Below are 23,503 nucleotides of genomic sequence, written 5' to 3' on the forward strand. Positions count from 1 at the left end.
ACTTATTATTATTTTACTACCATAAACCTCAAATTAGTATTGTCTTTTTACAAGTTGTTTAGGACACTAAACATCTGACACAGACACCCCGAGTATGGTCAGATTCATTCACAAAACAGCTCTCCTACTGAGTTTACTACATATAATCCATTATTATATTTATACTCAAAATGTAGTATTTGTTTGAATACTGTCTGCATGTTTGTAGTTTTGACAAAGTGACAAAGAGAAAACGCTTTGAGTTTAACATGTTTGACTGCCTGCTGTGGCCAGATCTTTCATCTCTCATTGTGCTCTCTTCTCCCACAACTACCGCAATGCCTCATCCTCACACACACACACACACACACACACACACACACACACACACACACACACACACACACACACACACACACACACACACACACACACACACATATTCTGACATACTTCTCAAGGGCCTCTGATGGGTTATCCAATGTGCTGATAAATGAGCCTCTTTCACAGCAGACATTTTGACATGTCATAGCAGAGGTGCACATGTGTACAGTAACTAATAACATTAGTAATGTCCTCATTTCATTTAGGTGTTGTTCCAGGATTCTGGTATTGTACTCATTGACATGGTTTAGTGCTAAACCTAAATGAAACAGAGCCATCATTAATCTGCTACAGCTGTGCTTTTTCTGACTATAAATCAGCTCATTCTTAGCAGCTAATTCTCAGTTGCAGGGGTGGAAGGTAATTGAGTACATTTACTCAACTACTGTAAGTAAGGTACTTAAGATAAGGTAAGATTAACAATACAAAATAGAATCATAAAACGTTATTGATCCCTGGGGGGAGTTTCACAAGCTACCCAGCAGTATATAAAGTAATTAAAATTCCCCCCAACTTAAAAATGATGAACATATTAATGCATCAATAATTTTAATCCAATAATATAATTCACATTTTCTGAAATGAGCCATTCCGCATAATGAGTGCTTTTACTTTTGGTACTTTAAGTGTATTTTGATTGCAATAGGTATGTACTTTTACGTAAATAACATTTTAAATGCAGGACTTTTACCTGTTACCCTTATTTCTACACTGGTAGTATTCTACTACTATACTTCTTAACCCCCTGCTCAGTTGTATGCAACCTTGTACTATTTGTCATAAAGTAAAATATATCAGGCTTTAGCTACATAGAATAGTTGTTAGTAGGATCGGTGCATTATTGCTTTTGTTTTCTAATGTGATTTGTTAACTATAAGGAAAATATAGAATGTCAGCAGACTTAATCAAGTCAACCACACAACTTACTTTATACTGTATAAAATGACTTCTACGACTGCAAACGAGCATTGTTCACTAGACATTGCTGTATTACTGCATACACACACACTTCCTTAGCTGTTACTACACGACTGCGTTTTTCTTTTTCTGTTGTTCTCTGTGTCTCTACCTTTCTGTCGTTCTCTTACCCTCTGAAGTGCCCCCACTGTCTTCTGCCCCACTCTCTCCCCAATTTACTGAAAAAACACAGACGCACACACCCCTGATGTACGCCATCACTCTCATTTACAAGCTCACAGTGCCTCTTCTTTTTGTACAGTGCATGCATTATATTATACTTTTGCTCAGCATACAAAACACATTTACTCCTTATCTATCTGCCTGCTTGTCTGTCTGTCTGTCTCTCAAACACACACACACACACACACACACACACACACACACACACACACACACACACACACACACACACACACACACACACACACAGGAAACACCTGTCCTATGCTAGCTCAGTACCACAGAAACTCAGTGACACATTAACACATCACCGTGTGCAGTACTCTGCAGAATAACAGCGTAGAACAATGTCAGTAACAATTCTTACTGATGTTGTTTGCTGCAAAAGTTTTTGCAAAAGGACCCTGTCTGCTTCTTTTGAAGTGGGTTAATTGCAGCACAAATTCAAATGTATATTTAAATAAAAAACATAAAGATGTTTTGAAAAAAATTTGTCCTTGGTGGTTCTCATATTAAAGATATATTCTGAATATTATAAATATAGTCATCACACCCAAATTAATACTCTTGCTTTAGACTAGTGTCTACAAGAGTGATTTCTCCAGCCTCTGAATATTTATCCACATGTCCATGTATAGTTCAATATATAATAAAAAGTGATTTATCTACATTTTGTATAAATACTATATATTCTAAAACCTGAACTAATGTGCAGCATTTTTGGACATTGTAGGAAAAAAAGGCTTGCTGCATAAAGGCTATATTTTATATTATTATTATTTTATATTTTATAATTTTAAGGCTAAGTTTTGCAAGTATTTTTGCCATCTTTCAGTAACGCCCTTCATCACATTTACATTTACACAATCTACCAACTCTCAACCAGCAGCTTGTCTCCTTTTTGGGGGAAGATAATTTAACCAGAAACCTTTTGTTTTACTGATCTACTGTTCTTCTCTAACTAACCTCTGTGATGTCTGTGACGTTTGAGGACAATATATAAAAGAACCTACAGGCATATATATATATAACGTGAATATATTGAATATATATATTTATAGTGAATATATAACGTTCACTATATCGATAGATAGATACTATACAATTACAACTAAACACCCATACACAACTACACACAACATCCACAACAATACAACAATTTTGTATCTTAAAGTAACCAAGTGGTAAAAGTGACGAGTGGATTGTTTTTCCACTGGCTTGTAAGTCCATCAAAACATCAAAACAATGCATGATAAACAGCAGTATTTAACAATAGTTAAATAAATAAATAAATAAATGTACGTTAAACCTTAAAGATGTCACGACTGCTGGCCAAATGAAACCTGATCCTTGATCTGTGTGAAGTTCATTGCCATGTAACGTGTATGACATGTGTCATGACATGTGTGTGTTCATCTTGAATGACCTGAGATAGGTAAGAAAGTGTGTGTGTGTGGTACAGCTTGTGGTCATGTACACAAGTGGATAGGGCTGCAGGCATCATATTTCACCCAGTGCCTGTGAGCAATGTGATACTGCAGTGTACCTGTGTTTGTGTGTGTGTGTGTGTGTGTGTGTGTGTGTGTGTGTGTGTGTGTGTGTGTGTGTGTGTGTGATAGCCCCAGGTCCTGTTCCAGAGCAACGATCACACACAGAGAGACAGCGGCAGAGAGGCAAACTGCGACTAACAACTACCGAAGCATTCAGAGCTTCTTACAGGATGTAACATTTTAAGAATTTTCTATGGTCTTGCTCAGCGTCAGCAGGGGAGAATGGAGATCAGAATAGAGTGATGCTCTGGATTTGGATCCAGGCTTTTTCAGCGACTGCTTTGCTGAATAATTGATCCCTCCGCTTGTGACTGGTTGAAAATGAGGAAGGCAGTGCTGATGGTTTGGATCTGCCTTTTGGTGCGAGGTCAGTTCTGCATGATGGATCATATATGGTTTGATCTTTATATCTGACTGATATTGTGAAGCCAACACTGACTTGTTTTCTGCTCTTGTCTCTGCAATTCCCTGACATTTAGTCTTTTGTAACCTTTGCTGTTGTAACCACCCTCTGCTCTCCTCTTGCCCCCTCAGTGTCCCATGGTGCTCAGGGTCATTATGCCCGAAAACTTCTGGCTGACCTGATGGAGGACTACTCCAATGCTTTGAGGCCAGTGGACGAAACAGACAAAGCCCTCAATGTCTCCCTGCAGATCACCCTATCACAGATCAAAGATATGGTTAGTAGAGAGGAAACTCAGATATGTTTCATTACTCAGCATAGATTTAGAGGTATTAATATGCATATACAACCATTTACAAGAATCTCTTCAGATGGGTGTTTAAGTTGTTCCACCCTGGCTGACAATATCACATACACATATATTCTGTACCTTCTTGTTCCACCACTTCATTTAAGCTATAGGACACGTACACTGAATGAAATGTACAAATCCAAGACACAACATATAAAGCTGGGTTTACCTGTGGCTGCTTCAGACTTTAAGAGGATACATCTCTAACTGCCAAATGATTAAGGTGGTTATAGGAAAACAGAGATCAAAATCTGTTGTTGTTTATGGCTGACTTCAAACTGTCACAGATTCAGGATTTAAAGATTAAAAATCCAAAGGTTTTATTTGCCACATGCTCATACAATACGTGAAGTAAAATGCAGGGTGGCATACTCTTTTCTTTATAAAATTAGATTTACTTCTCAATATATACACACAGAAATTAAATACATGAAATATAAATAAACATTCATTTTCACCAACTGAAACTTCAACAATATGATCAGCGCCTTTGTCTTTTGTGGTGGCATACACTGTCTGTGCTGAAATACGGAATAGACATTAGAATGAGAGTAAAAACAAGAATTAAGAATTATTAGGTCACGTTTTCTAGTATCAAAGGTATGCAGAGACTGACAAAACCACGTTGACAAGGAATATAAATTAAGTTCTATATTAAGTTAGTTAGAGCTAAATTAGAGTTCTACTGTATGGCCAATGCAACCAAGGCTTAAAAGAGTATTCCAGCATTTCAGTACTGCACTTTCATAAAGTATGGGACTTGCGAAGAAAGATTAAAAAAAAAAAAGAAATTGCAGGAAATTCCGCTGGATGCATGTATTTTCCGTTTTCTTCCACTTTTTTTGTAGTGGATTTATGAGGACTATTGTTGACTGCTCCTCAGATCTCTGCAGGGTAAATTGAGACAGCTAGCTAGACTATCTGTCCAATCTGAGTTTTCTCTCGCACGACTATTTTGCAGCGGCTCTGTGCGCAGTTTAGCACCGCCCATGACGATTCTGATTAGTTTAAAGAAATGCCATTAAACCAGAGCACGTTTTCCTCCCATCCCTGAATGCTATGTCCAAAGCGCGCTGAAGGAGGGTCTGGACAAGCGAGACTAAGATACAGAACAAATGTTTGGCTCTCACACTGTACAAAGTGCTGCCTTCAGTCTTCTGTTCCTGTAGAGACCACCAGAGGCCAGCACTGAATAGCATTATACTGGAGTAAAAAGAATGGGCTAGTGGCTGGGTAAGCTCAGTTGGTAGAGCAGGAGCACACATATAGAGGTTTACTCCTCGACGCGGTGGCCACAGGTTTGACTCCGACCGGCGGCCCTTTGCTGCATGTCATTCCCTCTCTCTCCCCTTTCATGTCTTCATCCGTCCTGTGAAAATAAGGCCTAAAATGCCCCAAAAAATAAATAAAAGAATGGGCTGCATCCAGTCTGAATTTGAATCTCTCAGTCTGTCAGAATTAGTTATTCAGGAACTTGATGTTACCTATCTCTCTTTTTCAATGTCTTTGTGTGTGTGTGTAGGATGAGAGGAACCAGGTGTTAACCACATACCTGTGGATCAGGCTGGTCTGGCATGACGCCTACCTGAAGTGGAACAAGGAGGACTATGACGACCTTGAGATGATCAACATCCCCAGCGACCTGGTTTGGAAGCCGGACATTGTCCTCTATAACAAGTCAGTAACAAGAGACAGCTTGCAGTGCACCTATAATGCAGCAGTGTGTGTATCTGACTGGTGTGTCCTTTCCTCTGTATGTCTGTGTAGGGCAGATGAGGACTCTTCAGGTGCATCCAGCACTAATGTGAAGCTGCGGTATAACGGAGAGATTGTCTGGGACTCTCCAGCCATCACAAAGAGCACGTGTGTGGTGGATGTCTCCTACTTCCCCTTCGACTGGCAGCAATGCAAACTCACCTTCGGCTCCTGGACCTACAATGGCAACCAGGTGTGTTTAAGAAGGAGGGTGACAGGGGTGAATGAGACAGGGATCACACCTTCTATATAGTTATATGAATCAGTTAATATTCTGGGTTTAAGACTGTCTATTATTTAGAAGGCTGTAAATGCTTAAGTCTGATGAATCAACTCAATCGTGACTGCTCTTGAGAGGAACACCCCCCTAAAAGTGATATTCTGCCCACACTCAGGATTTTCAAATGTAGCTTCAAAGGTGATGATATGTTAATTTTGTGTTCACAATTTGTTTATGCTGCCCTCAGGTGACCAAAAAATCAGTTATTGCAGGACTACGGGGGAGCTGGGGAGCTCGGCTCCCCTTAATAAGACATGGGCTCCCCTGAAAACGTGATTTGTGAAATTTTGGGGGGGTCTCTAAAAATATTAACAGTGTGTCATTTTGACATGCTATTTCAGTTTTGTGTAATGTGATCATCGTGGATGATTTCATTACATGTCATTCAGCTGACGCTTTTATCCAAAGTGACTTTCAATTCTATATATGTCAGAGGTCACACGCCTCTGGAGCAACTAGGGGTTAAGTGTCTTGCTCAGGGACACATTGGTTGATGTATCGTAGTGGGAATCAAACCCTGGTCTCCCACACCAAAGGCATGTGTCATATCCACTGCGTCATCACCACCCTATTGCAAAAATATCATTCAGTCATGCAAACCTAATTCACATCAATAAAGATAACTATACTATATATGCTATTCTTGTCATGAGCATCAAGACGTGGTGGCGCTGCGACATTAATAGCACGACCGATTCACCTGCTGCAAGCCCTGTTGGCACACCTCCCTCCGGGGTGACAACGCAAGAAGCTGAAGAAATAATGTCCTCTCTGGCTGAAGATGGTGGTGGTAACAGTTCGTCAGAGGCTGGTCACGATCATAACCCCTCTTGCTCCTCTCTCCCGTTAAGTTGGAACAACCAGCAGTGGAGAAACTGGAAGAGCTGATATACATGGCTGTTTGTTAACACTTGTGTCGTCTTTAACCCTTGAGAGAGATTATCTATTGATGGAATAGCTGACAGTATAACGCCTTTGCATCTTGAGCAAAGTCACACTTGGCCATTGGCTGCATCCTTTGGTTTTATTCAGAATATATGCAAGTAACAGCTGCACGTTTTTCATTTCACCTTTTCCCATTTTAATAGCAAAGTTCTTGTTGTTTATTTTCAGGCTGGAGGCAATTCCAAGTGCAACTCCCAATACACTTTTATTTGCAGAGTAAAGTTGAAGCTCAAACAGAACATGTTAGAGAGCGTTTCCCCTGCAGGGAGCTCACAAACTAGTGTTGCTCCTCTGAAAGGCCTCAGGCAAAACTGTAACTACAGTCTGCACACACTGTGGACACACAGCACTTTGTTCAAATGCTAACACGCTGCAAAACGGGATGGAGGCTTGGGGTGTGTCGCTTAGGCCTAATTGAACGGAGGAATTAAATTATTCTTCGGTAGCCTGAGTAACTTTAACCGTTGTTCATGTGAAATCTCAAAGACAGCCTGATGCTTTGTTTATAGACTTTTTGTGGGTGGCTGTTTGACCTATCAATTCCTGTCGATAAAGTATAATAGGGTAAATCCTGTATAGTGCACACTTGTAGCTGTTATGTATCTTTCTAAGCGCACGCCCCCCCTGGTGAAAAAAAAGAAAGTGGGCTCCCCCAAAAGCCACGGTATAGTTTGAACACTATCTGTTTATCTATCTATCGCTTAGCCCTGGTAATCAGTACAGGTCGCAATATTTTTTAACTACGGTGGTGAAGGCATGACCCACACTACTCTGCTTCTGATTGGCTAACCCTGGTATTTTTAGCCTAACCTCACTCCTTATGCCCAAACCTAACCAACCAAACCAATCAGAGGGAGAGTAGGGCGGGTCATGACTTCGCCATCCTGGGGAAAAAAAGACATAGGCTACGGGTTATGTCCCACCATCTTGCTTATTACCTGTTATTGGCCTCAGTTCATGAATAAAAAGTGAATAACTTCTTGTTTTTAAACTATATGTGGGGAAATCTGGTTGTTAGTTTCTGCATCCACATGTCATTAGCATATTTGCACGTGTTGATACCCACAATGTGTGTCCTCTACACAGGTGGACATCAGTTTGGGAATGGACAGTGGGGACCTGTCCGACTTTGTGGAGAACGTAGAGTGGGAGTGTCACGGCATGCCGGCAGTTAGAAACGTCATGATGTACGGCTGCTGCTCCGACCCTTACACTGAAATCACCTATACCCTGCTCCTGAAGCGCCGCTCCTCTTTCTACATCTTCAACTTGCTCCTGCCCTGCTTCCTCATCTCGTTCCTGGCACCGCTAGGCTTCTACTTGCCGGCCGACTCAGGGGAGAAGGTTTCCCTCGGTGTCACAGTGCTGCTGGCGCTCACTGTGTTCCAGTTGTTGGTGGCTGAGAGCATGCCTCCTGCAGAGAGCATGCCCTATATAGGTTGGAATTATTCTCTCTGCATTTAGTTTTGCCTCATTATTGAACTATTTAAACTATATAATAATACAATGGATGAAACATTATGGTTTATAAAGACAACAATATTTATAGTAAGTCCACATTATGAGATAGTGTCTCATATGTTTGACTCAATTTTGACTAAGCAAGGCAAATGTTTGACTTATCATGTCCATAATGTTGACTTACCATGAGTATATTTATTATGAATTACTTTTCATCCATTTTCCTGGCAGGAATGGGCATCCATATACAACTCAATAATGCAATTTGTAGACTAAATAGGCTGTTAAATAGGTTGATATGTCTGTTTAAAGATGTATCTAGGACAACAGATTTCCATGACATGTCTTTCCAGATCATTGCTGATGAAGTGAATGTTCAGTCTCGTAGTCTACACATTAGGGCTGCTATGTATGCGTTGCCTTTCTTCTTCATAAATCTGTCCTGTCCTTTGTCCTCTCCTCTAGGGAAGTATTACATAGCCACAATGACTATGATCACGGCCTCCACCTCTCTCACCATCTTTATCATGAACATTCATTTCTGTGGTTCTGAGGCCAAGCCGGTCCCTCACTGGGCTAAGGTGGTCATCATAGACTACATGTCCAAAATCTTCTTCGTCTATGAGGTGGGGGAGAACTGCACCACGGCAGAGAGTGAGAGGACCCCGCTGTACCCAGAGAAATCTGTGAACGATCAGTGCAGCTACAATGATGACCATTACCATGACTACCATCACAACAGCGACCCGTACAAGTACAGCAACGGCCACAGTGTGCATCATCACAAAGGCCAGGCGAACGGCAACGCCAACAATAGCCGTCACCATTACAACCACGCTTCCAGACTAGAGAGGGGCGAGGGGAAGCGAGACCCCAGACAGCACTACCCCCACATCAGGAGGGATGAACTGGACTACCAGGCCCCCCACCATCCACAAAACCTCAAGCACCTGAACGGAGGGCTGAAGGATCAGGTCCTCTATCCCACAGAGAAACTTCAAGTCCCAGCCTGCCCCGGCTGCTGCCCCTGCCTCCAACATAAACAGGTGCATCACCACAGCATCTCCATTTACTCACTTTACCCATTTATCTGATTACTCCTCTTCTTCTAAGGTTTCTTTGAGTGCTTGCTTTAGTTTCTTCTATCTGTCTCTTCCTCAGGTGGTGAAGAACATCCAGTACATCGCCAACTGCTTCCGCGAGCAGAAAGCTAATTGTGTCAAGGCAGCAGAGTGGAAGAAGGTTGCAAAGGTGATGGATAGGTTTTTCATGTGGATCTTCTTCATCATGGTGTTCCTCATGAGCATCCTCATCATCGCCAAGGCATCCTGACAGCCTCCTTCCTCATCATCTTTTTACCACCATAACATTCATCCTCCATAACTGATGGACCTCATGATTCACCTAATTTTTACTTTAATGCAACAAATGAAGACTATTTTATATGTGTGTCATTATTGTATTGTATTGTATTGTGTGTGTGTGTGTGTGTGTGTGTGTGTGTGTGTGTGTGTGTGTGGGGGCGGCGGTCGTGTAGGTTCATTGTTGTTTTGTGCTTTGACATAAAGAGGACAAGGTCACTGCACACAAATTATCCATTTAACCACACATGCACACAAGCACAGAAATTCACCAAAGCCTCCCGGTTAGTTAACATCAGGTGTGCTTGCATGTGTGACGGCGCAGTAGAGCGGTAAGACAATCTAGGCCTCGCTTGAACATGCATGGCCTCTCCATTATGGATTAGTTTACAGCCTGACATCCAGCTATAGGCATTACATTACTTACAATACGTTTTAGGCAACCAGATGAGGCTATTTTCCAGAGTCCGTTAGAATAAGAGCACTAGCATATTAACCTTTAAATACTTATGAAACAACCTTTTGGTGTTTTTCTAGTCTAGGTGTTAAGAAATTGGTTTACATGAATTGCGAAATACTTCTATGTGAAACTTGAAGAGAAAGCGTGAATGTTTACCTTTCTAATTAACTTTTTAATGTGATGTTTGGACCTTAAAGGCTTCCCCCAGAGCATGAACGGTGGATGTGCTGCACCTTTTGTCTAACTTAGGCTTTGCTTATTGGTCCAGTAAAAAATAAAACCTTTGATAACTTGTTGTTAAATATGATTTTACTCCCTGTCCCAGCAGTTTGCGTTATGGTACAAATCTAATTTGCTATACATGATGTATGTACACAGTTTACAAAACTGTCCATTTCTGTTTTTTTTTGCATAGAAAATCTCTTTTCATTGCTTCATACATTTTCTGTGAAATCATTGGTTTTGCATACACAGGAATTAATTTCCCTCAATCTGTTTAGAACGATGAACTAATAAACAGCATCAATAGTGTGAATGCACACTATTAGCAGGAAACCATTAGCACCTTCAATGGCAGAGAGGTTAGAATTGTGGTAGAATTTTCAGCTTACACACTCATGCGCTAAATTGAGACTAGTAGTACCCTATGGCAGTTTCAAGTCACAGGTTAAAGTCCAACATGTTCAATTTGGAAACACTTGTAGACCAGGCCAGGCCATATGTCAACTCTGGGTCTTCAGAGTTGAGGGAGACTGAGCAGCTGCATGATAAGAAAAGGATTGGGCCTGTGTGTCTCTGTCTCTGAAGGTCCCTGGAATTAGATAACGTCCAGACACACAGGGAAGACACTTTTGAATAAACCCACACACCTAAGGATAGGCTCTACTGCAGTATGGTCAGGCTGACATTGTTTTCAGTCTGTTCTGAAGTGTTTGGGTTCATGATTTAGGTAAGCATATTTGTTTACGGCATAATGTATTTGTTTGCATTGAAGGTTCAGCTACACCTCCAGCATGAGTTCAATACTCATTGGAAAGGCAGAAATCCTCAGAGTTGAGATGGCACTACACAACACTAGATTGTGGTTAAACCGTATTGCTTAATCCTAAATCTCCTCGATTTAGATTTATTGAAATGCTTCTGTGTAAGTCATCAACGTCTCCTGATCTTCTTCATGTATCCAGAGTCGAGCTGCTCCTGACTTTCTTCATAACAACAGGCAGATATATATTTTAAGGAAAACTGAAATGTATATAATCATTGCAATCATATAAGCCATGATTAAGAGGACATGCATGCATGCACACACACAGACACACACACACACACACACACACACACACACACACACACACACACACACACACACACAAATCTCTAAACACAGTTCAGCAGGACAACAGGCAGACGAGTGAACCTGGTTTAGTTTCTTTAGATTTCAATCCCCCCCCCACCTCTCGAATGCAGATATGCTATAATCATAGATGGTTCAGTTGCTGACTTACTGAGTGAGTGAATTAATGAACTCCATGCATAACAAAGTAAACATGTAAGTACATTTACACACGGTACATTTATTTTTTGCAGCTTAATGATACCAAGAGACATAAACTACAGAGAATCTGTGAAGTGACCCTTTTAATAGGCTTTAAGATGTAGTAGTTTCAGTAGATTAAATTAATAAAGTCACAAAAAAAGAGAATAATAATTGTAACATCCATCCATTTAAAATCCACTCTTAATTGTTACAGTTTTGCTTTGACCTGCTTAAAGAAACTGGGATCCATTCGGTTTTCATCATCACTGTCTCAGCAGAGCAGAAGACACCACTTTTAAATGTGTTAACCCTTTCTCATTGGATTGACACATTCCCCCCACCCTTTTGCAGAACAGTTAACAAGGATGTCATTCAAGCAGTCCAAACTCCATTGTTTTAGCTATGGTAACCAAACAGAAACCATCTGTTCCTAACTATTAGAAACTACCTACATCAGTATGAAATCACTGAAGCACCTGTTTGACACTCCACACACATCTTCAATTAGCAATCAGTCTGCAGGCCTTAAAGGTGCAGCGTCTGTGTTGTTCTTTGCCAACATGGATGGAAGAGGTCAAAGGCAGATGAGAGTGAGAGTGAGAGTGAGAGTGAGAGTGAGAGTGAGAGTGAGAGTGAGAGTGAGAGTGAGAGTGAGAGGGGTCTGAAGAAGAGGAGTCCGAGTGCGAGGTGGAGGTATAGTTGGAAGGGCTCAGGTTTCTGATGAAATTCGGGCAACTGTTATTGATCACGTTATCAATCATGGCCATGTGGCCCCATCATCAAGACAGAAGTATCAGTAGTGGCTATTTCTTATACTCTACAGTAATAGATGTTTATACTTTACTGTAAGAGATTTTATTTTTATTTTCTTAATTTCTTATACTCTAATATATTTTATTTTGGTTTACATGTATTTTGTGTAATATTTACAGTATTTCAGTTTTCAGCCACAGTTTCAAAATAAGAATCAATGGAATCAAAAAAATTTGCATCAAAGCATTTCTGATTCTGGATCCAATTCTTTGCAAGAAGGCAAATTTGTCAACAAATGGCACTGGCATGAAAGCTACGTACAGTAATAGGCTACAGTGACAAGCAATGGTGCTGTATTTTGTATTTTGTTGCCCACTGTTTAATGGTTGATTGGAAGAGCTCATACACTTGTTTGTAAGTTGTGTTGTTTGAAGGCAAAATTGTTGTTTGAAGGCAAAATTTTCTTTCTTTTTCTTTTAAATGTTTTGGCACGGTTAGAGCCTTTTGCAAACAAAATGTGTCATTTTGACCATGAGTGCCACTGTTTCGGCCTGTGTGTTTTGAAAAATGTGGAGTTTGAGTTGACTGCTGTGTCAAAGCAATCAAGAAAAACTGTAATGGTATTGCTCTTGTGTCTGTGGCACAAATAACTGACACCAGACTGGTTTAAGTCTCATGGAAACAATCAATAACTTGTCTGATAGATAGCATCACACAGACTGACATCTGTCTCTGTCTAGTGGATTGCATAAACAAAAACACACTGTATAGGCTTCTGTCAACTCACAGTTTAAGTGTTGAGCATCTGCTGTAGTACTAACACCACACATGTTATTGCCAGTGCAATGGGCTATTGGTCCACCACTTCGGTCCAGACTGAAATATCTCAACAACTATTAGATGGATTGCCATGGAATTTTGTACACACTTTCATGTCCCCCTAAATAAGTTGTGTAATAACTTTGGTGCTCCTTGGACCTTTCCTCTAGTGCCATCATCAGGTCAACATTTCCAATACTTTGGTTTGTGCCCTGCCAAACTAATACCATTCCCATTATTTTTTTATTTGATTTGATTTATTTAGGATTTTACAGACAACATAATCCAAAGGATAACATGTTAAAGCGTGAACACTTATTTCCAACATGGTCCTTGGTGGACATTTAACACATGACAAAGACTTATTGCAGGACAAAGACAATAACATTTAACACAAATCTTCCAAGAGCATTCTAAAATCAGAAAATCACAGATCACAATCATTAGCCTTAGCTGTACTTTGTGTTTAATGCTAATTAACAAATGTTAGCATGCTAACACGCTGAACTAAGATGGTGAACGTTATACCTGCTTAGTGCTTGTCAGCATGTTAGCATGTTGACAATAGCATTTGGCTCAAAACACCGCTGTGCCAAAGTACAGCTTCACAGAGCTGCTAGCATGACTGTAGACTTTCAGTCTTGTTGTATGATCAGACAGTTTGTCTGGTCTGTGTGACACTGCCGGAAGAGTGCCTAGTTTATTGGTCCCTGGTGGTTCCTAAACAACAACTAGTCACTTTTAAGATAAAGAGACCCAACAATCAAATGAGTCTTGTTGGACTTTGATCAAACTGCCCCTCATGTACAGTACGTCAGTCTGCTTTCCAGATCTTTGCCTCTGCTGGAAGCTGGATGGCCTCTTGCTGCAGTGTGTATACTTAGAGATAAGATATGCTGATGTACAGAGACAGACTATTGTCTCACATGTTCTTCAGACTGATTAGAAACACGGTGATAGTGATGGTTAGAGTTCAGAGGGGTTTTACGTGTCATAGGGCCAGACACACCCACAATGTTGGGATCTATATAGCGATGCGCTGTTCTCTTCTGTTCTCACTTTATCGGGGAGAGTGCCCAGAAACAGCATGTCATCCATTAGCAAGCAACTGTCTTCTATTGGCTGCGCAGGTCAGTTGGGATTTGTGTTTATTTCTTATGAATGTAACCTATTCTTTCTTTCTGCCTTTCTCTTGAACATAACCTTGCTCCTTTTTTGTCTCTTCAGGCAGGAAGATGTCTTTCTCCTCCACTGAGATCAGAATGGTTTTGCTGGGGAAGACTGGCAGCGGAAAAAGCTCCACCGGCAACTCCATCTTGGGCCGTAAGGTCTTCGACTCAAAGGTTAGCAGCTCCTCTGTCACCCAGCGTTGTCGCAGGGTTGCTGGAGAATTTCGTGGGCGACATCTGACACTCCTGGACACTCCGGGGATTCAGGACAGTCATCAGACTCCACAGGAGGTGCAGAAGGAGTTGAGGAGGAGTGTTAGCCTCCTGTACCCTGGGCCCCATGTGTTCCTCCTTGTTATTCAGATTGGGAGGTGCACTCGGGAGGAGAAGGAGGCGGTGCGGCAGATCAAACAAGCAATGGGTTCCCATGCTTTGAGTTTCTCTGTGGTGGTTTTTACCCATGGAGACCTTCTTGAAGAAGGGACATCCGTGAAGGATTGTCTGATAGACGAGTGCAAGGATCTGGTCGAGCTGGTGGCCGGATGTGGGGGCAGGTACTGTGTCTTCAACAACCAGAGCTACAAGAACAAGAGCCAGGTGTCCGAGCTGCTTGCCTTAGTGGACAGCATGATGCAGGAAAATGGAGCAGCGTTCTATGGCAGCAAGATGCTCGAGAAAGCAGAGGAGGATCTGGCTCAGGAGCTGCAAGAGGAATGGAGGCTGCTGAATGAGAAGGAGCAGCTGTTAAAAAAGAAGCAGGAGGCAGCAATAAAAGAGTTGTATGAAAAAAAGCTACAGATGGTTCAGGAAAAAAGCCAGTTGGATATGGAGGAGCTGAAGAAAAAACAGGTGCTGGAGAAGAAGAAGGAGGAGAAGCTGGCAAGAGAACGGGAGGAGGCCTTTAGACGATGTATGGAGGAGAATGATAAGAAGGAGAAGGAGAGGCAGATACAAGAGATGGTAAAAGTGATGCATATACGTAAAGACGAGGAAGAGAAGAGGGAAGCTCTTCAAGAAAAGCTTGACCAGGTTATTAAAATGCTGGAGGAGCAGGAGGAGCAGGAGGAGAAAATGAGAAGAGCAATGGAGCAGAAGATCCAAAAGGATAGAGTGGAAAATGAAAAGAAGGAGAGAGAGAGGGAACTTCAGCAAATACAGAAAGAGCAGGCCATCAGGCAGAGGGAGGAAATGAAGAGAGACGCTTTGCAGAAAGAGCTGGATAAACTCAGCCAGAGCTTGGAGGAGCAGAGCAGGAAGGAGGAGGACAGGAAAAAGCAAATAGAGGACCTGCTCAAACGCAAGACGGAGGAGAGCCAGAGAGAAATGGACATTCAGATGGAGAATCAGAGAGTGGAGAAAAGGAGAATCCTGGCCCTCCAGCAGGAGCTAAAACTCATCAGAATTAAAGTTGATAAACAAAAAGCGAGTGAAGAAACCCTCAAGAGACAGCTGAAGGAGAGCCTGCAGAGGGAGAGAGAAAAGTGTGACAAAGAAATGTCTGCCTTGAAAAAGCAGTGCGACGAGAAGTGTTCAGAGCCTTGCAACGAGACAATCAAGAAGACGTCTGCAGAAAAACACAGCACAGTGAAGACTGTGTCCGGATATGTGCAAGAAATGGGACTGGTGGGGTTGAACGTAGCTTTAGAGAGTGTTGCAGCTCCCTGCTGTATACAGTAACAACATGAAGATTTCTAAAATGGATCAATTATTGTACAGGACAAATACATTAATTTTCATGCATATGTGTATGACCATACTACTACTAACTATCTATTATTCAGGAATATAAAAGGTACAATATGTTGTGACTTTTGAATTATTATTATTATTATTATTATTATTATTACTAGATTCAACTATTAACTCCCAGTTAGGAAAAGAAAGGAAATAAATATGAAAGCAATTTAATTTCAACAACATGGATTTAATTCCAGTGTGTCCTAAATCAGAAAATGCACAAAAATAATACAAACTCTTAAAAATGATGGAGATAATCTGATTATAAACTCCCTGTCCTCCTATTTGCTTTGGACTGTCTGTCTCTGTTACCATCATCTAAATCTGTATTCAAACAAAACCCTGTTGCCATTAATAAAGATCAAATATTGCTTGAGTGCTATTTTAGTGTCCTCACCCATGCTCAAATTCAGCTGTGCCATCTGGTTGTGTTCCCGGCCGAAAAGTCTGCTTTTATCCACAGCAGTCTGTGTCTTTGAGTGTGTGTTGATATGCACATGTGAGTGAGTGAGTGAGAGAGTGAGTGAGTGAGCGAGTGAGCGAGTGAAAGCTGTGGGAAGAGGGGGGGTCACTACCCGATGTGAGTCGAGTGCAGATGTGAGTTGCGCATGCTCAGATTTAAACGGTTTACGGCATAACGCCAAGGGATCCGGATCCGGTTGCATTGTGAAATCCATGAAATAATAAACTTTTCTCATTACAAACAATAACAGAAGATGGAAATCATTTCAAAAACGTTTTAGCTATCTATGATTGTTTGATTGTACCTATCTCATTATTCTGTGGCTAACAGCAAAACAGATCTGCGTCTGTCACAAAGTGACGCACGCGCAACTCACATCTGCACTCGACTCACATCGGGCAGTGACAGGGAGTATTACATTTAGAGTGCACTGTCATGGCGGTATGTTGTCGAAACAATACTGCCTAAAGGTAGCAGGTAGATGAGAGGCAAAGCTATACTATTACAATATACTGCCTTAGGTGAAACAAAACTTTAGTTTAGTTTGACATTTTGGGAAACACACTTATTTGCTTTCTTGCTGAGAGTTGGATGAGAAGATTAAGACTAGATGTCTGTACTGTAAATATGAAGCTACCACAGCTAGCAGCTGGTTAGCGTAGCAGGGGGAAACAGATACCCATGATGACAAGAAAGAGGAAGAGGAAGTTACCTTGGCTTAACCACAACATGTCGTTCACTCGCTTTTTGTACGGATCAAACAGATGACATAATGTGTTAATTTTTGCTGTTTAGAGGTGCTGATAAGCTAACAGATCTGACTGTGCAGACATGAGATTGGTGTCAATATTCTCATCTCGGCAAGAAAGCGGATAAAAGCATTTCCCAATATGTCAATCAGTTGCTTATTTACACATCTAGCAGATAGGGAGCAACATTATTTTTCTGGTCATCTGGCAAATGAATGTCCAATATAGACTCTCTGTTACCTCTGTATGTGGTCTATACCAACTTCTGAAGGGAAATATCTGACTCATTAGCTGCTAAATACTCCACTATGTTCTCCAGTTAGTTGCTAACTATGTCTGTCTGTTGTTTGGTGTTGCAGACAGCTGCCTGCTGCTGCTGAAAACAACACTATGAAGAGCGGTGAGAGTAAACTAAAACAGTGAAGATGTGGACAGGACAGCTTAACAATGAGCTTAAACTTGCTAAAAGCTCTTTAAAGTTGAGGGGAGCTGCAGATTTGGGTGATAATTCTCTGAATCATCATTATACATACATTACATAATAAATTACCCCTAAATGCATTTGAATATTTAACTCTTTTGAATATATTCAAACATATTTTAACCAAACTGCATTAGGGACATATATTGTCAGTGAGCAGGAGTGCTACATTCAAAGAGAAGTATTTAAATCAGGAGAGACTTTGTTCCAAATATGCAAAGGTTTATTTGTACATATACATAATATGAAATATACACAGTCTTTGGAGATTAGACTCCATTGCTTTAAAGGGGTAGAGAAGCCAAGCCAAGGCATATCCCTCCGATGGAGTCTAGACACTGGTGGTGGTGGTGAAGGAGCCCGAAGACCAGACCGAAGGAGGAGACGGGTGCCATGGGTGACGATAACTGGAGGTGGAAGGGGAGGAGGAGGAGGGTTGCACACTTTGCCTAAAATGACAACTGACAGCAGCAGAGAGAAGAACAGAATGAAAGCAGGGATGTCATGCTGTGATTGGCTCGTGAAATTCATGGCCAATTCTGGTTGGTTTAACTGAAAAGTGAACGCCTCGAAACAGCTGATCAATTTTAGAAAGAGAGAGAGGTGGATGAAGTTTAGAAGTCTGGTTTGAATTTACACTGAGCTTCAATTCTTTGAATCTGGAGAAAATCGTCATGTCTGTCCTGTCCGAAAGCCTCAGTCTTTAAAAGACAGTCAGGAAGCACTATCTGTCTCTTGCCAGTGGTGCAGAGTGCCAGGTGACGTACATTTGGATTGATGAAGCAGGAGAAAAGCTACAATGTAAAACCAGGACTCTGAACAAAGAACCAACAGGACTCAGAGGTACAGTAGACTAAAAGAATGGACACTGACTGTCATGTATGGTCTTTGTAGACTAAAGGGCTTTAGTTAGCATTATTGATGTCTTTCACAATCCATGGATATTGTGCCTGATGTGTTGCTGTTTCAGATATTGCAGAATGGACTGCGGTCTGGTTTGATTGTGGGACTTTAATCGAAGTCACTTTGGTCCCGGTGAAAATGTTTCGAGATCCTTTCATTCTTGACCCCAATAAACTGGTGCTGTGTGAAGTGGTTGATAGCAACTGTGTGCCCAAAGGTAACATAGAACTCAACAGTGTCAGCTACATGTACAATATATACAGAGGTCCCTAAGAGGCCCATAGTTTAGATGTACTGCACCTACTGATTTAAAAAAAATTTTTTTTTACTTTTTCCACACAGGAAGTAATCAGCGTTCACAATGTGCTAAAGTCATGCAGGCAGTAAGAGAATTTCAACAGACAGGAGTACACACTGTTTGGTTTGGATGGACAGCCCTTTGGTTGGCCTCCTCAGGGATGCCCAGCAATAGGTGTGATTAAAAATAGATATTTGAATATCGGATTGAACTACAAAAACATACTGTATATTGAAAGTATTATAAAGAAATGTGCAATTAATTTTTTAAAGTTTGAAATGTAGTATGTAATAATTGCAGGAACAGTTCAAATTCTTATAGTGATTTTAATTGTAACTGTTTTCTCACCAAATGTTTTTGTGTGTGGTTTTATTCTAAGCATATTGTGCTGTGGGCATTGACAAAGTGTTTGGGAGAGACATTTGTAACTGTCACTATAAAGCCTGTCTGTATGCTGGTGTAAGGATCTGTGGCACAAATGCAGAAGCATTAGCCTCCCAGGTATGAACATCTTGTCTGACTGGTTTTGAACTATTTGATCACCAAATTTGCTAATAGAATAGTAAAATTGTAGCTTGTACATGTGAGTTGAGATGAGGTTAAACTCTGTTACTGAGGGAAATGATACTGAACCGTATCAAGTTGAAAGCTGCACTAATCAGTATTTTATATATATATAAATATATATATAAATATAGTAGTAGTAGTAATATATATATATATATATATAGACTAATAGTCAGTTTCATATGACACAGTAAAACATTACTTCATTGAATGTATGTTTGTCTAGCAGTAAAGATACTTACAGTACCATATAAGTGCAACGTCCCTGGTTTGATTTTCCCTATCTCTGTCTCCCCCCATATTTCCTATAAATCTACATGGTATCTGCCAAATAAATACATTACTTCAAGGTCACATACAATCTTTTACACATGACACTTATAAATGTGATGTGTGTTTTTGTCTCATTAGTGGGAGTTCCAGGTCGGCCCATGTGAGGGGATTGAAATGGGGGATGATCTGTGGATGGCCCGCTACATTTTGCACCGTGTCTGTGAAGACTTTGGAGTTGTTGCCTCCTTGGATCCTAATCCCATCAAGTGCAACATTGGTACAGCAAGCTGTCACACCAACTTCAGCACCAAGGAGATGAGGAGCCCAGGGGGACTTCAGTAAGCTTAGACCACTGAGTGACACGCCCAATAACCAAAATAAACGTATCCTGTGCTCCCAGTGGACAGCAAATAGGCATTTAAAATGCAAAGATAAAATATGTTCTTTGTGAATTTGCAGGTACATTAAAGATGCAATCAAAAGGCTGAGCAAGCATCACTGTCAGCACCTCCGTGTTTACGATGCACACGATGGCGCTGATAACATGAGTCGCCTCACCAGTCAACTCTCTACCTCCAGTTACAATGACTTCTCTACAGCAATAGCCTCTCATTCTGTTAGTGTTCGCATCCCTGGCCATGTCAGTCGGATGGGCTGCGGATACTTTGAGGACAGACGTCCTGCTGCCAACTGTGACCCTTACACTGTGATGAGAGCTTTGGTTGAAACCTGTCTGCTGGAAACTCCTGTGGGAGATGATGATGTGCAATAATGTATTGCCAACTCATGTGCCTTTGTGAAATTTTAAATTAATCTGACTCATGTGCAAGTCCAAAGATGTGTGTTGCATGAATGGTGTGAAACATTAAAGGTAAATTATAAATTAAGCTGACATCAGGCCTGCTTTGTCCTGCAGAAACATGCTAGGGCTAGTCAAGTTTATTTGTACACTTTTTCACCAGGAAACTTGAAAATGGAAATGTAAAGCAAACACAGTTCCTTAATGGAAAACAGACTGTTACAGTATATAACTGGCTCAAAGAATACATGGACTTAGTAGGAATGGAGTAATTCATGGAAAAATAGCAATTACAAAAGTTGAAATACAAAATACTATGGCAAGCAGTTTATAATGCGACAACAGGTTTATCATAGGTAATAAGTTCAGGGAATGGGTCTAGTGAAATGAGTCAAATAAAATAATGCCTATTAAAAAAGTAGACATCTAAGAATATCTATTGTTCACAATAAGTCCAATGTACCAGGTGAATGGTAGAGAGTCAGCGGAAGGGAAGTGAGGCGTGATGGACAACATCATCTTGGATGACTTCTCATTTGTTAAATTAGCCCTTTTAGCTCCTCTTTTCTCAACTACATCCATGTGACATTTATATTTAGTTAATTTTAGATAAATATATAAACAGATTCAGTTCAGTGGTTCTTCTTCAGTTCTAATATCCGTTTTATTTATTTACTCCTTAAATAAATCAGTTTCTACAGTATTGACGTGTATTTGTATTCTTTCTTATCTCAGTATTTGCCTGATTTTATTTAGTCACAGTGCTGAAATGTAAAGCATTCTGTATCTTTGTTATGAAGGGTGCTGTATAAATAAAAATGATTCATTACTGTAGTCTGATGTCGCCCTGTTAACAGCGCGTATTTACGCAGCTCAGTCCTTTATTCCAATAGAACCTCTAATGGTAGCTACATTGAGTGGGAAGGAGAAATAGGACAAAGACACTGGAATATTAAAAAGTAATGGTGAATGAAAGCAAATTAACATAGAAATAATTTAAAATTGCTTGACATGTTTGTCTTTGCTCAGATGTCAAACTTATCTCTGCGCTGCGCGTCACTGAGCTGTGTTGTCAGCAGTGAGTACCAGCTGGTGCTGCATGTGGTCCCCAGTAAATCTGCTCTGCGCACGGAGCAGCAACACAGATCAGTCCGACTGGAGATAAACGCGCGCTCTCTACTATTGCTTTTGTTTGTTTGGATTTCTTGTCCTTTTAGTTTGACAAATGGCCGAGCACTGGAAGAGGCAATGAATAACACAACCGGCTTTGCGCTGCTCGGAGCCGGCAGCCGGGAGGAGTTACCGGCGCACCGAGCTTTAACGGGCTGCGTCCTGGCGCTGCTTATCATTTGGACGCTTTTTGGCAACTTCACGGTGTGCGCAGCAGTTTATCGCTTCCGGCACCTGCGCGCCAAAGTCACCAACATCTTCATCGTGTCCCTGGCTCTGTCGGACCTCCTGGTCGCCGTGCTGGTGATGCCGTGGAAAGCTGTGGCTGAGGTGGCTGGTTACTGGCCGTTTGGAGGGTTCTGTAAGACCTGGCTGGCATGCGACATCATGTGCTCCACGGCCTCCATTCTCAACCTGTGCCTCATTAGTGTGGACCGATACTGGGCCATCTCCAGCCCTTTCCTCTATGAGAGGAGTATGAACAAGAAGGTGGCCTCTGTTATGATCGGTGTGACCTGGGCAGTCTCCCTTGTCATCTCTTTCGTCCCCGTGCAGCTGAACTGGCACCGTGCGGAGATGGGTGATCCACATGGGGAGGATTTGACGCTTCTCGGTGTTGATGGGAACTGTGACTCCAGCCTGAGCCGCACATACGCCATCTCCTCGTCCCTCATCAGTTTCTACATCCCCGTGGCTATCATGATTGTCACATACACTCGCATCTACCGGATAGCCCAGATGCAGATCCGGATGATATCCTCTCTGGAGCGGGCGGCGGAGCACGCGCAGAGTTGCCGCTCCAACGTACCTGAACTTTGTCCTCACCGGTTCACGAAAATCGGTGCCAACTCACATCAGCCTCATATCAATCTTCATCCTGATTCTCAGCGCTCCAATCAGTCACACCGGGAGCTCAGAGTCTCCATCAGAAAAGAGACGAAAGTCCTCAAAACTCTGAGCATCATTATGGGTGTTTTTGTCTGCTGCTGGTTGCCATTCTTTGTCCTGAACTGCGCTCTGCCCTTCTGTACCGGACCAGATGACCAGAGGGGGCCATACTGCGTCAGCGAAAAAACCTTTGATGTCTTTGTGTGGATCGGCTGGAGCAATTCGTCCCTCAACCCGGTCATCTATGCGTTTAACACGGACTTCAGAGACGCCTTCCTGCGCTTGTTGCGCTGCCGCGGACGAGGCTGCTGCGCAGTGGTGAGCGCAGCGGTGGAGACGGTGATGGCGAGCAACGAGGCCGGAAACCTAAAGCAGGAGAGCCCACTGAAACAGGACGTCTCCTGTGCCATGAATACCAGGGGAAGCGAGGACAGCGGGAACACAACGGTAACTGTGTTTTATCACAGAGCGACTTCATTGGAGCAGGTCACGGACACTGAGGAAAGTAACGACAAAGACAGACTGACGCAGATACCAATATAAGTGACACAATTTGCAAAGGACCTGGAAAAATATGCAAAGAAGGTGGATAGTGGATAGTACAATCCGACCCCAGTAGGCCTATAGTACAGGGGCGGGAAAGCATTTAAGCACAGTGAATTTACTCCCAGTTCTTTAACATCTATGTGTACAAAAAACAGCTGCATGTAGACAAAGATGTTCCACCTTAGGAGATCTGATGATGACAAAATAACAAAATAACAGAAAAACTGTGTTTTCATGAGCATGGTACATCTCTGGGAATAATTGTGTTGGAGCTGTACTTT

The 23,503-nt window shown here is 41.6% G+C and overlaps 2 protein-coding genes and 1 pseudogene across 2 annotated transcripts; all 3 read left to right on the top strand.

Annotated features, from left to right (window-relative positions):
* Positions 1–3,027: 3,027 nt before the first annotated feature.
* On the top strand, positions 3,028–10,601 carry chrna9a (cholinergic receptor, nicotinic, alpha 9a). The gene is made up of 7 exons (XM_078260254.1): positions 3,028–3,420; positions 3,588–3,733; positions 5,331–5,485; positions 5,576–5,756; positions 7,875–8,226; positions 8,715–9,295; positions 9,411–10,601. The coding sequence occupies exons 1-7, from the start codon at positions 3,375–3,377 to the stop codon at positions 9,579–9,581; spliced, it is 1,632 nt and encodes a 543-aa protein (XP_078116380.1). The 5' UTR covers positions 3,028–3,374; the 3' UTR covers positions 9,582–10,601.
* Positions 10,602–18,452: 7,851 nt separating this feature from the next.
* On the top strand, positions 18,453–20,648 carry LOC144529910 (glutamine synthetase-like; annotated as a pseudogene).
* Positions 20,649–21,911: 1,263 nt separating this feature from the next.
* LOC144529916 (D(1B) dopamine receptor-like) lies at positions 21,912–23,219 on the top strand. The gene has a single exon (XM_078269289.1). It carries the CDS (start codon positions 22,095–22,097, stop codon positions 23,217–23,219), a length of 1,125 nt encoding a protein of 374 aa, XP_078125415.1. The 5' UTR covers positions 21,912–22,094.
* Positions 23,220–23,503: the final 284 nt, after the last annotated feature.

The sequence above is a fragment of the Sander vitreus genome, chromosome 2 (assembly GCF_031162955.1).
Source record: "Sander vitreus isolate 19-12246 chromosome 2, sanVit1, whole genome shotgun sequence".
In the NCBI taxonomy this organism is placed as follows: Eukaryota; Metazoa; Chordata; class Actinopteri; order Perciformes; family Percidae; genus Sander; species Sander vitreus.